Genomic DNA, 21243 nt, shown 5'->3' with positions numbered 1-21243 from the left:
TGGTTTGCCAAACTGAGCCCTGAACTCTGTCTGCTGTATTTGGTAGAGCAATGAGATATCTACTTAACACAAATATATTTCTTCCATAAAATGTTTATTCTCATATTTCAGCTATTTATCTCAAATAAGGCAGTTCATTTTAGGATGAAAACCTGTGACTTTTTAAGGCTAATTTTACACTTCAGTCATACTCTAATGTTTTCCTTTTGTGCAGTCAATCACGTTGATTCTTTGCTTAAATGTCAGGGAATCTTCTAAAGATGAGCAAACCTTAAAGTGCACACATAAATCAAATAAATATAGCTTTCAATATCTTGCAGGCATCAGGCTGTCACTGATTATAATTCAGGCTGACAGTGTTTTAACGGGGAATGACTCAGACATGCACTTTGAAAGTCACCCAAAGCATAAGGTGGAGATTTAATTTGTACTATATATATATATATATTTGAAATTCTGTTCCATTTAAGGCATGTTCTAACAGGAATAAATTTCACACAAAGGAAACTTGTTACATACAGGACTTCCCTCCCCCGCTGGCCACCACAAAATTCGCATGGGACCAAGTTTTTGTGAAGAGAACTGATTCTTCTTGCATGCTGGAAATTTACATTTCAACAATTCCAATAAACTGATGGTAATAAAAGTGAAACCAAAATTCAACTGTCAGAAGAAAGACTTTCCTGCAATTTCCTGAGGGACACTGCATGCAGATTCATACATTTCTCTAGTTTCAAATGATCTGGTCTGGAAGCTATCATTGGATTCAGTTAATTGTGAAAAAGATGAGTTCAACTTGCTCTTTTCTAGAAATAACTGTACCTTTCCACTCCCTTATAAGGTCATGCATCAGCTTCAACACAACATAAATTTGTAGGAATAATTTGTAATTGTTATAAATTAAATTCCATTCCTTCTGGATAATCAACTCAGGGGACCAATATTTTATCTATTACATGATACCCCTGGTAATATTGGTCAATAAAGAAATTAGTTTATCAACTAATTAGAAATTAGTCTATTAAACTAACATTTTTTATTCTAAATTTGAAATGACAAGAGAAGGGAGTGAGTAGAAGTGATTATGCAGGCAATATGCTATATTTAAAGACAGTGATAGCTAACCTTAAAGGAAGGTTCTTCCATATTATACAAGAGGTGAAGGCAAAGTGGTATTGTCGCTAGACCAGTAATTCAGAAATTCAGAGTAACTGGGTTTGAATCCCACTGCGGCAAATGGTGGAATTTGAATACAATAAAAATAACAATGACCATGAAACCATCTGGTTCACTCCCTTTAGTGAACAAAATCTACCATCCTCTGATCTGACCTACATGTGACTCTAAAGCCACTCAGATATAGCCAAACACTACCTACACCACTGCTCTCTCAAGGGTAATTAGGGATGGACAATAAATGCTGGCCTAGCCACATCCCCTGAACAGTTGCATAGTGATCTAGCAATCCTGGATTAATGTTTCAAATTCAAAATATAAATAGAGCGATAATCCAATTGTTTTTTAATTAGTGTCACAAATAGGCTGACATTAACCTTGCAATGAAGTTGCTGATGAAGGGCAATTAGGGATGGGCAATAAATCCTAGCCTTGCAGAGATGTCCATATCTCATGAATAAATAAATACATCTCTTGTCCAGTTAGAGTAGGAGAAAACAAACAAGGGAACGGTGTTCGTTCAGGAGCTTTTTAAAAATCTGCTCTGTTACACAGGCATTTCATAGTTGCCCCAAGGTGACGGTGATAGAATTATCCATGAATCACTGCAGTCCCTGTGACAATGCTGCTCTCATGATGGTATTAAGGAATTCCAAATTATTATATATCGGATCACAATCACATTATATATTGATGTGGGGCCTGGACATGATTGTGATTTCCTGATACTGCTAATCTTGTCCTTCTTGTTGGCAGAGGTTGAAAGGAAATAGGCTCCACTGAAGTCGGTTTGGTGCAAAGTTGCAGTGCATTGTGTAGAGTCGTAGAGTGTGAGTGGGCGAGGATCTGGCAGATGGAGTATAACGTTGACAAGTGTGAGGTTATCCACTTTGGAAGGAATAATAGTAAAATGGACTATTATTTAAATGGTGAAAAATTACAACATGCTACTGTGCAGAGGGACCTGGGGGTCCTTGTGCATGAATCGCAAAAACTCAGTTTGCAGGTGCAGCAGGTGATCAAGAAGGCAAATGGAATGTTGGCCTTTATCGTGAAGGGGATGGAGTATAAAAGCAGGGAGGTCTTGCTGCAATTGTACAAGGTACTGGTGAGGCCGCAACTAGAGTACTGTGTGCAATTTTGGTCCCCTTATTTGCAGAAGGATATATTGGCCTTGGAGGGAGTACAGGGAAGGTTCACCAGGTTGATACCGGAGATGAGGGGGTTAGCTTATGAGGAGAGATTGAGTAGATTGGGCCTGTACCCGTTGGTGTTTAGAAGGCTGAGGGGAGATCTTATAGAGACATATAAGATAATGAAGGGGCTAGACAGGGTAGAGGCAGAGAGATTCTTTCCACTTAGAAAGGAAACAAGAACTAGAGGACACAGCCTCAAAATAAGGGGGAGTCAGTTTAGAACAGAGCTGAGGAGGAACTTCTTCTCTCAGAGGGTAGTGAATCTCTGGAATTCTCTACCCATTAAAGCAGTGGAGGCTACCTCGTTAAATATGTTTAAGTCACAGGTAGATAGATTTCTGATCAATAAGGGAATTAAGGGTTATGGGGAGCGGGCAGGTAAGTGGAACAAAACCACTATCAGATCAGCCATGATCTTATTGAATGGTGGGGCAGGCTCGAGGGGCTAGATGGCCTACTCCTGCTCCTATTTCTTATGTTCATATGTTCTTATAGAGTCGTAGAGGTTTACATCATGGAAACAGGCCCTTTGGCCCATCTTGTCCATGCCCCCCTTTTTTTAAAAACCACTAAGCTAATCCCAATTGCCTGCATTTGGCCCATATCCCTCTATACCCATCATACCCATGTAACTATCTAAATGCTTTTTAAAAGACAAAATTGCACCCGCCTCTACTACTACTTCTGGCAGCTTGTTCCAGACAGTCACCACCCTCTGTGTGATAAAATTGCCCCTCTGGACCCTTTTGTATCTCTCCCCTCTCACCTTAAACCTATGCCCTCTAGTTTTAGACTCCCCTACCTTTGGGAAAAGATATTGACTATCTAGCTGATCTGTGCCCCTCATTATTTTATAGACCTCTATAAGATCACCCCTCAGCCTCCTACGCTCCAGAGAAAAAGGTCCCAGTTTATCCAGCCTCTCATTATAACTCAATCCACCAAGTCCCGGTAGCATCCTAGTAAATCTTTTCTGCACTCTTTCTAGTTTAATAATATCCTTTCTATAATAGGGTGACCTGAATTGCACACAGTATTCCAAGTGTGGCCTTACCAATGTCTTGTACAACTTCAGCAAGACGTTCCAACTCCTGTATTCAATGTTCTGACCGATGAAACCAAGCATGCCGAATGCTCTCTTCACCACTCTGTCCACCTGTGACTCCACTTTCAAGGAGCTATGATCATGTACCCCTAGATCTTTGTTCTGTACCTCTCCCCAACGCCCTACCATTAACTGAGTAAGTCCTGCCCTGGTTCAATCTACCAAAATGCATCACCTCGCATTTGTCTAAATTAAACTTCATCTGCCAATTGTCAGCCCACTGGCCCCAATTGATCAAGATCCCGTTGCAATTGGAGATAACTTTCTTCATTGTCCACTATGCCACAAATCTTGGTGTCATCTGCAAACTTATTAACCATGCCTCCTATATTCTCATCCAAATCATTAATATAAATGACAAATAACAGTGGACCCAGCACTAATCCCTGAGGCACACCGCTGGTCACAGGCCTCCAGTTTGAAAAACAACTCTCTACAACCACCCTCTGACTTCTGTCAAGAAGCCAATTTTGTATCCATTTAGATACCTCACTCTGGTTCCCGTGAGATTTAACCTTATGCAACAACCTACCAAGCGGTACCTTGTCAAAGGCCTTGCTAAAGTCCATGTAGACAACATCAACTGCACTGTCCTCATCTACCTTCTTGGTTACCCCTTCAAAAAACGCAATCAAAGTTGTGAGACATGATTTTCCACTCACAAAGCCATGCTGACTGTCCCTAATCAGTCCTTGCATCTCTAAATGCCTGTAGATCCTGTCTCTCAAAATACCTTCCAACAGTTTACCCACCACAGATGTGAGACTCACTGGCCTGTAGTTCCCAGGCTTTTCCCTGCAGCCCTTTTTAAGCAAAGGCACAACATTTGCCACTCTCCAATCTTCAGGCACCTCACCTGTGATTATCGATGATTCAAATATCTCGGCTAGGGGACCTGCAATTTCCTCCTTAGCCTCCCACAATGTCCTGGGATACACTTCATCAGGTCCCGGGGATTTATCTACCTTGATGCGCTTTAAGATTTCCAGCACCTTTCTCTGTAATATGTACACTCCTCAAGACATCACTATTTATTTCCCCAAGTTCCCTAACATCCATGCTTTTCTCAACAGTAAATATTGATGAGAAATATTCATTTAGTATCTCACCCATCGCTTGTGGATCCGCACATAGATGACCTTGTTGATCCTTCCTTGTTACTCTTTTGCCCTTTACGTATTCGTAGCTCTTTGGATTCTCCTTTGCCTTATCTGCCAAAACAATCTCGTGTCCCCTTTTTGCCCTCCTGATTTCTCTCTTAACTACACCCCCTATACTCTTCAAGGATCATATATTCACTGGTAGAGTACAAATTAAGTGAACTGCTTTGCCTTTCCATTGAACAACCTCAACGTTGTTGCAATGACATTCACCCAGGGAAGCCTTGAGCATTCCATCACATTTCTGAGTTGAGCCTTGCAGTTGGTGAAGAGACTTCAAGGAGTCAGGAAGTGAACCATTCATCACAGACCACCCAGCATCTGCCTTGCTCCGGTAGCCAAGGCATTACATATTACATAGAGTTACATATGAGTTTACAGCTCAGAAGTAGGTTATTGGGTCCAACTGGTCTATGTTGCATTTATGCTCAACATGAACCTCCTCCCACTAATTTTTGTTCAACACCATTAGCATATACTTCTATTTCTTTCCCCCTCGTGTTCTAATCTAACTTTCCTAAAATCTTTTAAAGTATATTTATTAGTCACAAGTAGGGCTTACATTACACTGCAATGAAGTTACTGTGAAATTCCCCTTAAATTAAAGTTTATCTATGCTATTTGTCTCAATTTTTAATGTGATAGCGAGTTCCACATTCTTAGGGTAAAAGTTTCTCCTGAATTTCCGTCTATTATATAATTAGTTTAGTTAATCTGCTCAAAGATGACCTTTAAGCTGTTGATGATTGGACACTCGGTGATGACTGTGTAATTGAAGGTCAGAGCTTTCTCTTGCTCAAGATGTCCATTCCCTTGTATTTATCTGGCACGAGCACTAGCGATCACTAAATTCTGCTGTGGGTTATCATAGAGTTCTAACTGGGATAATTAAAGAAAAACCCATTCCTGACTTTATAAACAAATGAAGGTCATTGGGCACTTCAGGAATGTTTGCAGTGAATATCACTGAAATTTTGCAAAAGGCATCAATATCCCAGTCTCTCTCAGCACAAAGTCTTTGTGATGAAAGCCGCTTGAAAATATTAAATGTAAAAGGGGAATTTAGAAACACTGGGGAGGGAACTTAGATAACCTTCAGATATCTCCTTCAAATCCATTTAACCACAGAATAGATGATCATTAATTTAAATGAATAATTGGTTAAAATAGTTTGGTTCCTTATAGTAAAAGGGAAGAGTCCTAAAAAATAACTGAGTAGTAAAATTGGTGGTTAACCTCTGAAAAATGAAATTATTTTTGCATTAGAATCTCTGGGGAAAAAATCTTGGATGAAGTCTAAGAGTAACCTGATTAAAACACCAAGTAAATGGCCATGTACTTTCGAAGATGTTCCTGCTGTACCAGATGCGTGCTGGATCTCACGTTTATGCTTATAAACGGGGTTTGTGCTGCAGTTCTGGCAAAATTGCAGGAGCAGCTCTGAGGAAATTCCCAGGTAGGGTGAATCTTTGTATCTTTTTCCTGACGGAAGAAGGTGGAAGAGAGTATGTCCACTCATCCAAGACATACTCTCTTCCACTTTCATCTGTCGGGAAAAAGATACAAAAGTCTGAGGTCACGTACCAACTGACTCAAGAACAGCTTCTTCCCTGCTGCCATCAGACTTTTGAATGGACTTACCTTGCACTAAGTTGATCTTTCTCTACACCCTAGCTATGATTGTAACACTACATTCTGCACTCTCTCCTTCTCTATGTACGGTATGCTTTGTCTGTATAGCATGCAAGAAATAATACTTTTCACTGCATACTAATACGTGTGACAATAATAAATCAAATCAAATCTATGAGACTTCAAAACCATTATTCTCGACATGTTAAATCCACTTCCAACAAAAAAGGACAGAGAAGTGTCAATAATAAGAAATCTGAAGATTAAAGATGACATTGGCTCATAGGAACTGTGTTAGATTTATGAAAGCAAGATTGGGGTTTTAACAGGTCTGACTATACAGGATTCTTCCAATTAATTTTAATACCAAGGGACGTCAGAGAGCCATAGAGGTTTACAGCATGGAAACAGGCCCATTGGCTCAACTTGTCCATACCGCCCCTTTTTAAAAAAACACTAAGCTAGTCCCAATTGCCCGCATTTGGCCCATATCCCTCTATACCCAGGTGTCTAAATGTTTTTTAAAAGACAAAATTGTACCTACCTCTACTACTACCTCTGGCAGCTTGTTCCAGACACTCACCACCCTCTGTGTGAAAAAATTGCCCCTCTGGACCCTTTTGTATCTCTCCCCTCTCACTTTAAACCTATGCCCTCTAGATTTAGACTCCCCTACCTTTAGGAAAAGATATTGATTTTCTAGCTGATCTATGCCCCTCATTACTTTATAGACCTCCATAAGATCACCCCCAAGTCTCCTACACTCCAGGGAAAAGAGTCCCAGTCTATCCAGCCTTTCCTTATAACTCAAACCATCAAGTCCCAGTAGCATCCGAGGAAATCTTTTCTGCACTCTTTTTAATGGTCTTAAATAGGTTCATCCAGAACGATGGAAGACTGCAGTGTCATTAAATGCAGGCAAATTTGGCTGAACCACTAGATAACAACCACTGGCCTTTCTTCCCCCCCCTTGATTTTCTCCTCCACTCTGCCCGCAGGAGTTTTATTTGCAATCCATTGGGATAGTCCTCATTTCATGTTCAGGTTAGGTTGCTTTTCAATATTGTTTTTCAGAAAAATCTCTACACTCCTTGTGTTTGGAACTGGGCTGACGCAAACCTCAGCAAATAATAGTACAAGATGAAGATTATACTATGATAAATCAGCAAAACCAAATTGATCACCTCCCAGTTCAGAAAATGGTGAGTTCAGCCCCCCTACATGGATTTGAGCATGTAATCTTGATAATTCAGCGTAGTACCGAGTGTGATGTCTTTTTGGAAGTGCTCTCTTTTGAATGAGATACTAACTTGAAGCCGTCTGCTTCCTTAAGTAGACATAAACAAAATATGGTGCTATTCAAGAGCAGAGTTTCCTGGCATGTTGGTCGGTACACATACCCAACTAACTCTATTAAAAACAGATCATCTGTTCATCATAGATCACTGCTTGTGTAACTTAATCTAATGTCTTTTGCAGGTTAATTTCTTTGCTCAGGTCCTCTTTCCACTCCTTTAATGCCTTCTCCACAAGTTAGGAAAGAGAGAAGACTAAGATATATTTGTATGTGTTGGGCATAGCCCATAGCTTTAAGTTTTAGTTTCATTTTTAAGAATTGTCTGTAAGTCTGGGTTTGTTTAAATGCCTACATTTGAAATGAGGTTTTACGACCCTAAAGCAAACATAAAAAATTGGGCTGGTGCCTAGTAACAGAGAGGCTACAGGGAACAGAAAGCTCGGAGTGCCGTTGAAGGAATGTGACCTAGCAGTAAAGAGCTTCCACAGGGACTGCTGCAACAGGGACGCTGCGTGAATGCAAAAAGCAGATCTCAAATTAAAGAACAGAATAGCCCCAGAAACTAGAGAATGGTTTTGAAGAAAGTTCCAGGAAGACTGTGAGGTCAAGGAACAAAGAATCTGGAAAAAAGGTTCTGTTCTGTAATGTTGAATGGAGAGCGAAGAGGCTGAAAGTTAAAGACAGGACTGCATGATGCAAACCTGGGGACCTTGGCTTGGAAAAAGCCAGAGATCCAAGGTGACCCCAAAGGTTGGTGACAGCTTAATACAGCCTCTGAAGCAGTGCTCTGTTGGCACAGCTTGGTATCCGAGAGTGCATGAAAGTCAAGGTGAAGCTCGAATGTATGAGATGCTCCAGGGCAGAGGAATACCGACAGGAGAGGTTGAAACCTTGGAAGTGGATCCTAGGTATGTGTGTGGGGGAGAGGATGGGAGGGAAGAGAAAGAGGGAGGATATCCCAAGAGCAGAGATTGGAAACCCTCATGTGAAAGACTGAGTTCCTTTTGGCTAAGATCAAGTGTAGTATGGATTGGATGCTGCACTTGGTTGAGGTCATTAGGTTACATTGAAGCTTCATATGTTTCATATGAAGCAATTTTTAAAAGCGGCATCTCGGCCTTTTGGCTAAGATGCAAATGAGCTCAAGTCTTGGAGGAGGTATTGCTTTCCCTCCTCCAATCAGCTTGGCTCATCTAGATCAGGCCCAGGACAGGGTAATTTGGTCACTTACCCTGTCTTGTCAGCCTGGATCGGAAATGTCTCAACTTGTTGAGACTCTGAATTGGACTTGATTTGATTGAATTGAAAAAGTATAAAATAAAAAAAAAAGACTGAGTTCCAGTGAGTCATGGTGGCTCAGTGGGACAACTGTCTGTGGTGGGGGGGAATTGGTGAGAAATCAGTACAAGTTTTGGGTGGCATCTGTCACTTGCTTGCTGAGTGTGGTGTATCTGACCACATTTTACTTATTGGTTTTCAGGGACTATGTACTTACTGTGAATATTAGAGTACAAGATAGATTTTGTAATTTGTTATCCTCATGAATCTTTACATATCTGTAAAGGAATAGTGGGTGGAGTAGTGTATAGTGAATTTGTTTTTGTTTAATAAATGCTTTATTTTGTTAAAAGTTTATCAGCAGCCTCTGTGACTCCATTCAGTAGGTGCCTTCCACATTTCTAAACAAAAAATTAATGTTCGGATCTATCAAGCTAGGTTGGGGGCTCATCTGGGAAATATCATTACAAAGAACAATACAGCACAGGAACAGGCCCTTCGGCCCTCCAAGCCTGTGCCGCTCCCTGGTCCAAACTAGACCATTCTTTTGTATCCCTCCATTCCCACTCCGTTCATATGGCTATCTAGATAAGTCTTAAACGTTCCCAGTGTGTCCGCCTCCACCACCTTGCCTGGCAGCGCATTCTAGACCCCCACCATGATGTGGAAACTCTCATGGGATTTTTGGTGGGATTATTAAAACATGAGCATGTGGGGCTACTGGACTGGGTTGGAAACTAAGATTTTTCTAAAGATGGTTACTTTTTGTAATCCAGTTAGTATTACATCTTCCAAGACTCAGTTAATGCAACCAGCAGTTAGAATTACCTGTAGGGGTGGGGAAAGCAGAACTAGTTGAGATAATAGCATGGCATTTGAAATTGGAAGGGAGAACAAAAGGAGAGAGCATCATTTAAATGGATAAAACCTGCAGGAAGCTGCAAACAAAGAGAGTTGGGGGTAGTTGTGCATGAAACACAGAAAGCTAGCACACAGGTGCAGCAGGTAATCAGGAAGACTAATGGAATGTTGGCCCTTATTTCAAGGGGGTTGGAGTATAAGAGTAGGAAAGTCTTGCTGCAACAAACAAGGTACTGGTGAGCCCACATTTGGAGTGCTGTGATCAATTTTGGTCCCCTTATTTAAGGAAGGATTTAATTTCATTTGGGGGAGTTCAGAGAAGGTTCACTAGGATGATCCCTGGTATGGAGGGATTGTCTTATGAGGAAAGGTTAACCAGGGTGGGACTCTACTCTGCATTTTAGAGAAATGAGAGGTGATCTCATTGAAACATATAGATATCTTGACGGGCTTGACAGGGCAAATGCTGAGAGGATGTTTCCCCTTACAGGAGAGTCCAGGAGCAGAGGACAGTCTCAGAATAAAGGGGCACCAGTTTAAGACTGAGATGAGGAGGAATTTCTTCTCTCAGAGTGTTGAGAGTCGTTTGAGCTCCTTGCCACAGAGAGCTAAGAGAGTAGTGTATATTTAAGGCTTAGATAGATTTTTGATCAGTAATGGAATCAAGGGTTATGGGGATAGGGCAGGAAAGTGGACATGAGGAATGTTGGATCAGCCATAATCCTACTGAATGGCGGAGCGGGCTCGAGGGACAGAATGGTCTATTCCTAATCCTATTTCTTGTGATCATATTTCGGAGGTAAATTTCCTGGTAAACCCTGCCCTAAGTCTCCACCTTAAGCTCAGGGTTGGAGAAATTTGTGGAGGGACCTGGACAGTGACAATCAATCCATTGGAATTTTACATTTCTAAGCTAATTTTCAGTGTGAGTCAAAATTTCTGCAGTGTCCAGACGCAACCAGATTTCAGATCCTGGAAGATTTGGGTCATTGTGTTTTTTGGCAATGACAAGTCGGAAACTTGTGAGACTGCCTATTCTGAATTTCCAATTCTATCCAACTGAGCTCAAGAGCCGATGACTGAATTAAACCAAGAAGAATGCGGTTTTTTTTACATGAAAGGGGTTTATTGAATTTCTTAATGTATGTCCAAGTTTTACAATGCATAATAAATCTCTTGCAGCTGTTCTGAGAGTCACCAACACAGACTGTAAATCGTTGTAGTCCATTCTGCAGAAGTATGTCGTGGATTACATATCTTGAATGGGCATCTTCCATTAAACTAAAATGTCGGAACATGGTGGGAATATCGTCTGAATTTCCATTCATAACCTTGTGGAAGGATAGAAGTGAAAAATATAATGAATCTTTCAATATAACGCTTTTCTGCAAAAATGTTTTACTCAGTTTTGTGACTTTTCATTATCAGTCATTATGTAAACCTAAAAATAATTAATTCAGTAAAATCAGAAGTTATCTTCTTTATTCTGTATGACCATGAACCTGCAGGTGTTCCATGTGATGAGAAGTCCTTTGATGCTGCACAAGCATGACCAACTGAAGATTATCCTAAAACTATTAAATGGTTAGATCTGGCTTTTTTGTTAGCTGGGTTACTAATACCATGTTAAGACTCTCCCAGTCAAGTTGTTGAGAAATCCTTACATATAGAAGCTCTGTTTGCCCAATGTTGTGCATACTCTCTCATCACATAGATGTAGCCACATCTAGATAATTTAGATGGATAACAGCAGGGTCTTGGCTTCCTTGTATGTACCGCTTAGAGTTAATCCAACCAAAAGCAGAATGTTTACTAGCACACAACACTAAGTTTCAGATTGCAAGTTTCCCGAGGGGGTATCCGATGGTTTTGACCAGTGAGTTCAGGTGTGTGAATGCTCCAATAGGGTAGAATTGATGTTTGCTGACATTCCTAAGATACAACACCATACTAATTGTCTTAGTTTCATGCATGGAAAATAGCCATATGGTGATTTCAGTGGGTGATTGCTGGCTATATAACTGCACATCTCCCATACGCAACTAAACAGTAACTCATCATTGTGGGGGTGGAGACAGGGTGATGGTGGGAAGTAGTTGAGGAGAAAATAGACTTTGGATCGGTTACATAATCTCAGAGGCTGAAAGTTCTAAATAAATTAGTAGAGTTATTGCAATGGCTCCAGTAATTGTTCAGCGTGAAGAGAACAGAAGGATGCTTGGCAAGTCGCAGCACTTACTTTGATTAATCATCAATGTATTCAAATGGCTCAGGTGGTTCAGGCTCTTCCTCTTCTTCCTCAATCTTGGGTCCATGAGCAGCAACAGGTTCCACAAGCTCCTCTGACTCCTCACTGGTGTCCTTTAGAATTATAATCCCTCCAGTTGACAGCTGCAACAATAGATTTTGGCCATATTTATATTCATTAACTGACTTTTTAAAAAATTTAAAAACAAAGCAATGCATATTTCTTCCTGTTGCAGAATTTCAATGGAGATGAAAGAATCCCCTACCACTATTGCTCTCCTGGCTATGGGGAAAAGGCAAGGGAAGTGGAGTTAGAATGAGATGGGGATCAGCCATGATCATATAGAATGGCAGAGCTGGTTCGAAGGGCTGAATTGCCTACACTCGCTTCTAATTCCTAGGTCTTTTCTCCTCCCTGGTGCTCTGGCCATGACTCTTGCTGCTCTCTCCAGAGGAAGCTTTTCCCCTGTTGGTATTCAGAACTATGTCTCTGTTAGAAAGTGTGATGCCCTCAGGGGTCTGCTGCATCATTTGTCTAACAGCCATCGAGTCCCTCTCTGCCAGCACTTTAAGCTGTGGGGTGACCACCTTCTGAAATGTGAGACTTTCCGGTCTCAACATCGAATTCAACAACTTCAGATGATTAGCTCTACCCCACCTCAACCCCTTTGTTTCCATTTCATTTTTAAACTGTTCTCTACCATTTACTTCTTTATTGTCTTTCTTTATTTTTCTTTCCCTCCCCACTATTTCCCCCTATGTTATCCCCCCTTTCCTTACCTTTTCTTCCCCTTTCCGTCCATTTTACCTCTCTCCCACCCATCCCCCCACATCTTCATTTGTCACAGCTTCCCCTCTGATTTCAGCTTCTCGCCTGTTTGGCCATTTACACCTTTTATTCTATGGACTGCCATTAGCAGCCTTTCCCCTTGTTTTTGTGGCAATGACTCATCTTTCATTCCCTCACCCTGCAGTATAAATATCTCCCACTCTCTGCGCCTTTTAGCTTTCACAAAGGATCATCTGGACTCAAAACGCCAGCTTTTTACTCTTGCAGATGCTGCCAGACCGGCTGAGATTTTCCAGCATTTTCTCTTTTGGTTTCAGATTCCAGCATCCGCAGTAATTTGCTTTTATTCTGAAATGTGCTATCCACTTAGCTCTCAACCTTGCGAATGCACCCCAGTGACACCAGCTGCTCTTTGCATTCCAAGATGCAGCACTCGGATTTTTATATTTGGTGGCACTTTCTGCACTGCCCATTTAGTTATCCAGGATGTAGGTAGTATCTTGGAGTCCCCACATGGTACAGGGTGTGCACTTGGCGGGTATGAGCAGCCCAGCCATGCCTCAAATCATTTATTACTGCACCAAAATTGGAAAATAAGTAAACACAATAAAATGATAATTAACTCTCGCTCTGTAACTCTGCCAGGTATTCTTTAAATCCCTGGAACTCTCACTCTGTCATCGTGCTAGTTATTATTTCTAAAGCTCAATACTCAATGGCACTCTCTCGCTCTGTCCTCCCACCTGTAATTATTTAAAATCCCCTCATTCTCATTGGAATTCTCACTCTGTCCTCGCGCCAGTTTATTTCAAATCCCTGATAGCAAATTCTAATTCACTGGCCGCAGCCTTTTCTTCCTTCTCCAATTTAAAGAAAAGGTGCATGTTAAAAGCTGAGAAAGAGAGATGGAGAAAAACACAGTACCAGGGAGAAAACGCCAGAGCTTAGGGCCTAGACAGCTGAAGGTATTGCTGCCAATGGCGGCTTGAAGGAAGTGGGGAACGCAAAAAAAGAGGACGTTGGGTGAGTGCGAGGTTGCAATAGGAGGGTTTCAGGACTGTAAGTTACACATAAGAAAGGAATTTACAAGGTTACAGAGGGATCTGAAAAAGAGGGTAAGACGACCAAGTGAAGGAATGGAAATAGTAGCTAGGAAATGGAATTTGTGGCAGAGACTGAAAACAATTAGGTCAGTTTTCGAAGGTTTAATTAGAGGAAATCCTGACTGGTCAAAGTTGAATGTCAGTTCCACAACATAGAGGCTGATAATTATCTGAAGAAAAATACTTGCAGGACTGAGGAAAAGGCAAGGAAGCGTGAATAGATGAGCTGCTCTTGCAGCAAGCCAACACAGACACAATGGGCTGAATGGCCTCCTTCAGTACTGTATTCATTCTAAGATTCAGTAGAGGAATGGTAGTGAGGAAGAGCTAGGTGTTGGCTACATTCATTTGGAACATGACTATTTAAAATCAGGTGATGTTGCCGAGGGTAAGCATGTAGATTTATTTATTATTTGTCACAAGTAGGCTTACATTAATTGACACTGCAATGAAAATCCCCTAGTCACCACACTCCAGCCCCTGTTTGGGTATACTGAGGGAGAATTTAGCATGACCAATACACCTAACCAGCGCGTCTTTCGCACTGTGGGAGGATACTGGATAAAACCCACACAGAAACAGGGAGAATGTGCAGACTCTGCACAGACAATGACCCAAGCTGGGAATCGAACCCGGATCCCTGGAGCTGTGAGGCAGCAGTGCTAACCACTGTGCCGCCAATGAGAAACAGGAGTGAGCCAAGGCTAGATACTTGATGGTGGGGTGGGGGACAGGGAGTTATAACCAGCAGTCAATGTGATACTGCCCAAAATTATTTTCTACCTCAGATTTTCCGCCAAAGGTTGTAATTTTAAGGTGATTCCTTCATTATTACAATTGTAGAGCAGAGTCAGACTCAAGTTATGTATTTTGCCATTAGCCATCAAGATTTTTAAAGAGCATTACTTACAGGCTTAAAGGGCTGGTATCTGCACGCTTCTGGCATAATCAAGACTTTAAGCTGTGCGGGCATTACTCGGGCTGGGTTCTCCAATAACTGGCTACTCGGCTCTGGCTCTTTTTTCTTTTCTTTCTCTTTGTCTTCATCCTTTTTCTCAGTCTCTTCCTAAAGACAATAAAAAAGTGAAATTAACACACAACATTTCAATGAACACCAACTAAAGTAATAAAGCCCCCATATTTACGTATCTTTATAACATTAGTTTGTTCTTGTTCAACAGTAATGGAACATTAATAAATCATTCAGCACTATGTGCCCAGTTTGTACTTACAACTTCCATTTTTTCTTCTTCTTTTTCTTTTCCCTTTTCTTTTTCTTTTTCCTTCTCTTTCTTCTTTGCTTTGGCAGTGATTGACAGGACAGCTGTGGAAACCTGAGGGTTTGACAGATTACATCTTTTCAGACCTAGCCTAAAATTATAGAATTAGAAAATAGAACAGAAACGCTTAGAGGTTTACAGCATGACCCAACTTGTCCATGCTGCCCTTTTTTTAAAAAAAACTCCTAAGCTAATCCCAATTGCCCGCATTTGACCCATATCCCTCTATACCCATTGTACCCATGTAACTGTCTAAATGCTTTTTAAAAGACAAAATTGTACCCACCTCGACTACTACCTCTGGCAGCTTGTTCCAGACACTCCCCACCATGTGTGGGAAAAAATTGCCCCTCTGGACACTTTTGTATCTCTCCCCTCTCATCTTAAACCTATGCCCTCTAGTTTTAGACTCCCCTACCTTTGGGAAAAGATATTGACTATCAAGCTGATCTGTGCCCCTCATTGTTTTATAGACGTCTATAAGATCACCCCTCAGCCTCCTACGCTCCAGAGAAAAAAGCCCCAGTCTATCCAGCCTCTCCTTATAACTCAATCCATCAAGTCCGTGTAGCATCCTAGTAAATCTTTTCTGCACTCTTTCTAGTTTAATAATATCCTTTCTAGAATAGGGTGACCTGAATTGCACACAGTATTCCAAGTGTGGCCTTACCAATGTCTTGTACAACTTCAACAAGACGTCTCAACTCCTGTATTTAATGTTCTGACCGATGAAACCAAGCATGCCGAATGCCTCCTTCACCACTCTGTCCACCTGTGACTCCACTTTCAAGGAGCTATGAACATGTACCCCTAGATCTCTTTGTTCTGTAACTCTCCCCAATGCCCTACCATTAACTGAGTAAGTCCTGTCCCTGGTTCAATCTACCAAAATGCATCACCTCACCTTTATCTAAATTAAACTCCATCTGCCATTCGCCAGCCCACTGGCCCAATTGATCAAGATCCTGTTGCAATCAGAGATAACTTTCTTCACTGTCCACTATGCCATCTATCTTGGTATCATCTGCAAACTTACTAACCATGCCTCCTATATTCTCATCCAAATCATTAATATAAATGACAAACAACAGTGGACCCAGCACTGATCCCTGAGGCACACCGCTGGTCACAGGCCTCCAGTTTGAAAAACAAACCTCTACAACCACCTTCTGGCAAGAAGTCAATTTTGTATCCATTTAGATACCTCACCCTGGATTCCATGAGATTTAACCTTATGCAACAACCTACCATGCAGTACCTTGTCAAAGGCCTTGCTAAAGTCCATGTAGACAACATCAATTGCACTGCCCTCATCTACCTTCTTGGTTACCCCTTCAAAAAACAATCAAATTTGTGAGACATGATTTTCCACTCAAAGCCATGCTGACTGTCCCTAATCAGTCCTTGTGTCTCTAAATGCCTGTAGATCCTGTCTCTCAAAATATCTTCGAACGACTTACCCACCACAGATGTGAGGCTCATTGGCCTGTAGCTTCTCAAATTGTAGAAAGAGGAATTCTAGGTTAAAATTCAAGATGACAACAGGAACAACAGCAGATGACAGGTAACCTATAAGCTATCAAATTTATCTATTTCATAACCCATCCCTCAAAAACTAAACAAGGCCAAGACTGAGTAAGCACCTGTGCACAAATTCATTTGTTGAGTTACTGACATTTTAGACTGAAAGACTTGATATTTCAGTTTACATTTTTCCAAGTTGTTAAAATTCATAATACAAATCAAACTCCATGAAATTTGGGGGAAAGACATGAATAAAATGCAAGATTTTGATACCTTACGAGGCAGGAACAGGAATTATATGCAAAACAAGAGTACTTTCAAACCCCATGGTCAAGTCGCTCTACAATCCACCTCTAAATTATACATTTGGATGACAGAGTGTTTGTCCTTCCTCTTTATTTGAATAGAATTTGCATGTGAAGCAGACCTTTTCTTTTTCTTTCTCTTTAGGAACCTCCAGAGGAGCAGGGTAGGCAAATGTTGATGGCTTGCAATTTGACCGGTATTGGACTTTGGGCATCTGTGAACAAAGAATATCATACACGTGCTCAGAAAGAAATAAACAAGTTATAAGAAATAAGAAAGATAATTCAATACTTTGGAACAACAATTCTTCCAAGTTCATTTGTTTGAAGGAAAGAAAAGGACAAGCTTGCATTTACATAGCACCTTCCTTATGATGTTCCAAGGTCTCCACAGCTAATTAAGTATATTTGAAGTGTCATCGTTATTGTAATTTCAAAATGACTAGATTATCTATTTTAGGGATTGATTGGGGGAGAATAATGGACAAGATGCCAGTACAACTTCCTGATTCTTCCTCAAGTAGTGATGGAATCTTTTACATCCACCTGAGAACACATAAACGCCGCCGAGGTTAGCATCTTATCCAAACGATGTCACCTCCAACAGGGAGAGCTCCCTCAGTGTCAGCCTAGATTATGTGCTCAAATCTTGGGGGTGGGACTTGAACCTACAACGTTCTGATTCAGAGCCGAGTGTACTATCACCAAGTTAAAGCTGACACTAATGGATATTTAACTATCTGTTTCTGTCCTACCTGCCCTTTTATTGTATACCATAATATAATGTAATTTTCTACTCTTAATTATGTAACATTCTGCTGAAACTTTCATTAAGATCTAAAGACTGTAGAGCTTTACTTACTTTCTTTCAGATGGCAGTTGAATTTACAAATTTCAAGGGACAATCTTTGCCTGCTTTCATTCTCATTTAATAAATGTGCACTGCATCCATTTTAAAGTTTATTTATTAGAATCACAAGTAGGCTTACATTAACACTGCAATGAAGTTACTGTGAAAATCCCCTGGTCGCCACAACTCTGGTGCCTGTTCGGCTACTCTTTTGTGACTGGAAAGTAACACATGCTGCCAAAAGACCATCTTGTTGCCGTTCATCAGTCCTTGTTCTGAATGCTGGCTGAGCTATGAACAATCTTTCTCCACTGATTTCTAGTCTTTGCTGCCCTCACTGCCTGTTCCTTTCAAAATCCAACCCACACCTCAACGTGGTGAAGGGGTCAACAACTAGAAGTGAGGTAAATAAAGACAAAATGTTGCGGATGCTGGAATTCTGAAATAAAAACAGAAAACACTGGAAAAACTCAGCCAGTCTGGTAGCATCTATGGAGAGAAGCAGAGTTAACATTTTGAGTCCGTATGACTCTTCTTCAAAGCTATGAGAAGTGAGGAATTGCTTGTTGAGGCAATGCTATCAGCGATGAAATTCTCGACTGAAGTACTATCCAGGGTATTATGCATGGTGGACAGGTTCAACAGAAACTCCAAAAATAGCTGCTTAACATAGATGGTGAAGACTTGGGCAGCAGCGGGCTCTTATGGCCACTGTCTGGGCAGATGACCACTTTGGTAATGGGAAGATGTCCAGTACAACTGGAGAATAGCTTCCTCGCTGCAGGATGGAAAGATGAGGGGCCCTACCATCTTATTTATCAAAACAGCACAATGGACAGATTGTAGCCAACCTAAAGACTCAGTGAGTTGCACTAGTTAATTGACCTGCCACCTCAGGTGCAGAAAACATGACAAAACAGCCATTTTGTGCCTGTATAAGCATGCCGTCTGCCGAATTACTATAGGAGTATGGATCATTGAGGTAGGACCAGAAGAACCATAGGCCTACTTCACCATCCTTCCAACTGGAATAAAAATATATGAACAAGCACATTATACAGTTTAAGGCATTTCCTCTATCATATCAGATGGGGTGAAAATAAAAATAGAACTTCTGAACTCAATACTAACCAACAAAATCATATCGTAATTTGACCCTAACTAAAAACAAATCCAAAAAGCTGTATGGAGTAGCAAGGAGTTAAAAAGAGATCATGTAAAATTAAGTTACCTTGAGATCCTTGTTAAGACCAATGACTGCAGTTGGAGTGAAGGCCAGAGACAAAAAGTGTGAATGAGGGAACCAGAACCAGAACTGGGTAAACACCAGCACCCCGACCACTGAGGGCATATGGGTGTGCCCTGTCCGTGACTGGAGTGAAATGGTCATGTTGCGGCCACCTATCAAAAAGGAAAAATAGCGTTAGATATCTATATGATGCCTTCAAGTACAATTATCAGTTTGAATGGTCTAAGGATGTAAAGCAAGAACGAAGGTTCATTCACATGTGGGCTTTTTCATATTAAAATGTTCAGGTCAGGCACACATATTCAGTACAGTTTGTTACAATACATTGATTTCTCAAAATAACAGGCCAAGCTTAATCTATGAAAACATGGTAGAATGGATTGCTGTTTCTAATTTGGTATCTTAGACTTCAAACTAGTTTCAGCAGATCCTGGGCCTTAGAATACAACAATCTTCGCACTCTGTTCCATCCCAGCACTCCTTCATTTCTGGGATATAATTTTGTATTTTTGAACATTCAAATTAACCATCTTTTCACCCTTTCATAATGACAATGAAGATCATTAGTTTTAACGCAGGTGATTTCTATGCTAGTATGAATTCAAATAGATGCACAGAAAACAAACTGATTTCGCTGCTAAAGATAGCACCAACTTTGAACAAGTCAACTGGATCAGCCCTTTGTAACTACGCAACTCTAATCTTGTATATCACTAGAATGACTGACAGATTGTTTAATGAGTATGCAAGACCTCAAAAACCATCTGAAGCAACTCAAACTGAACCAACATATTATAGTGATACGTGCAGTGGCCATTAGCTCTGATCAAATTTCTTTCAGAATCTAGAACTCTAGATTTCTATGCGTAGGATCAAGGGGTGGCAGGACATATGACAAGCACATAATTTTATAAACTGCAAATACATGAGAACAGGAAATGCAAGCTAGCCTAGTGCTGTCAGTCACTGAGGGGATTTATGACACATTCCAGATGTTTAAATGGAGGCTGATTTGCTCTCTCAAATGGATGTAAAAGATCCAAAGGTACTGTTCGAGGAACTGAGGAAATTTCCTTGTATCCTGGCAAACAATTATTCAGTAAGGAGTCTAACAACACCAGGTTAAAGTCCAACAGGTTTATTTGGCAGCAAACGCCACTTCCACACGCCACTTCCACATCAAAACAATTATTCCTCAGCCAAAACTCAACCAGATTATTTGGTCAAGGTATATGAGAGCTGACTATGTGCAAACTTGCTGTCGTGCTTCCTACATTGCAACAGTCATTACACTTCTAAATTATTTAATTGGCTGTGAAGTATTTTGAGAACCATCAGAGTTTGTGAAAGGTGCCGAGTAAGGTTTCTTTCTTTGTCATGGAAATCTTGGAAAGTTCAGGGGTGAGGGGTTGGGAAGAGGTAGGGGACACATGAATGATGAGAAATATTAGAAAATTATCAAAGCGACCGTGTCAGTGAATGACACAATGGGAGTAGAGAGTCCACATGAGATGAGAGGTGGCAGTGAATATGGGTAGAAGACTTCATAGGAGGGAGATTAAGGGAGGAGAAAAGGGCAGAGAAATCAGAGGAGAGGAGGCAAAGTGCCAAGACAGATTCAAATCAGCAAAGATGAGTTATTGCTTAATGCAGAGGCTGAGGGAGGAATATAGCAAGCATATCTTACTGAGAAAATCAGCGTTTGAGGAGGGCGGTAGAGAATGGATGTAAAAGAGAACTGAGAGTTGTAACAAGGTGAGAAAGCTTCAGTAAGAGGCAGGAGTGCGGAACTATGGGCAAGTACAGCAATGTCACACAGTTGCAGTATTTCAAATATTGAGTCTATCAGTACGAACTTCAAAAATACACCCGCTGAAGGAGCAGGGTACTTCGGGCAGCAACTTCTGGACTTTAATATTTAACTGTGTATTTGCATAATCTTGAAGTTGCTGTTAGATTTCCATTAAAAGAGTGAATGCCGATAACCTGACCATTATTCTCATCTCAAATTCCAGGCCGTTTAGGCCACAGTATTTTCAAATAAAATGATTTTAATAAATATACATCCATCAGTAAACAGATGGTAAATTGTCTGGTTACAGGAGTTTAGCTTTAGCAGTAATTATCTACATGGGGCAACACAACACAGCTGAACAGATGTCTTTTTAAATAGCTGTAATAGAAAACAGC

The 21243-nt window shown here is 40.8% G+C and overlaps 1 protein-coding gene across 1 annotated transcript in view; it reads right to left on the bottom strand.

Annotated features, from left to right (window-relative positions):
* Positions 1 to 10804: 10804 nt before the first annotated feature.
* Positions 10805 to 21243, bottom strand: part of psmd1 (proteasome 26S subunit, non-ATPase 1) — a 105806-nt gene continuing 95367 nt past the window's right edge. Inside the window, exons 20-25 of the mRNA XM_078206864.1 lie at positions 19036 to 19205; positions 17077 to 17169; positions 15078 to 15179; positions 14756 to 14911; positions 11945 to 12096; positions 10805 to 11036 (exon numbers count right to left, since the gene is read on the bottom strand). Coding sequence (XP_078062990.1) covers positions 11950 to 12096; positions 14756 to 14911; positions 15078 to 15179; positions 17077 to 17169; positions 19036 to 19205 — 668 coding nt within the window. The 3' untranslated portion in view covers positions 10805 to 11036; positions 11945 to 11949. The remainder of the gene's footprint in view (positions 11037 to 11944; positions 12097 to 14755; positions 14912 to 15077; positions 15180 to 17076; positions 17170 to 19035; positions 19206 to 21243) is intronic.

This window comes from Mustelus asterias, chromosome 3 (genome assembly GCF_964213995.1).
Source record: "Mustelus asterias chromosome 3, sMusAst1.hap1.1, whole genome shotgun sequence".
Taxonomy (NCBI): domain Eukaryota; kingdom Metazoa; phylum Chordata; class Chondrichthyes; order Carcharhiniformes; family Triakidae; genus Mustelus; species Mustelus asterias.
The sequence above is the reverse complement of the archived record's forward strand: the minus strand, read 5'-3'. Positions and strand labels throughout refer to the sequence as shown.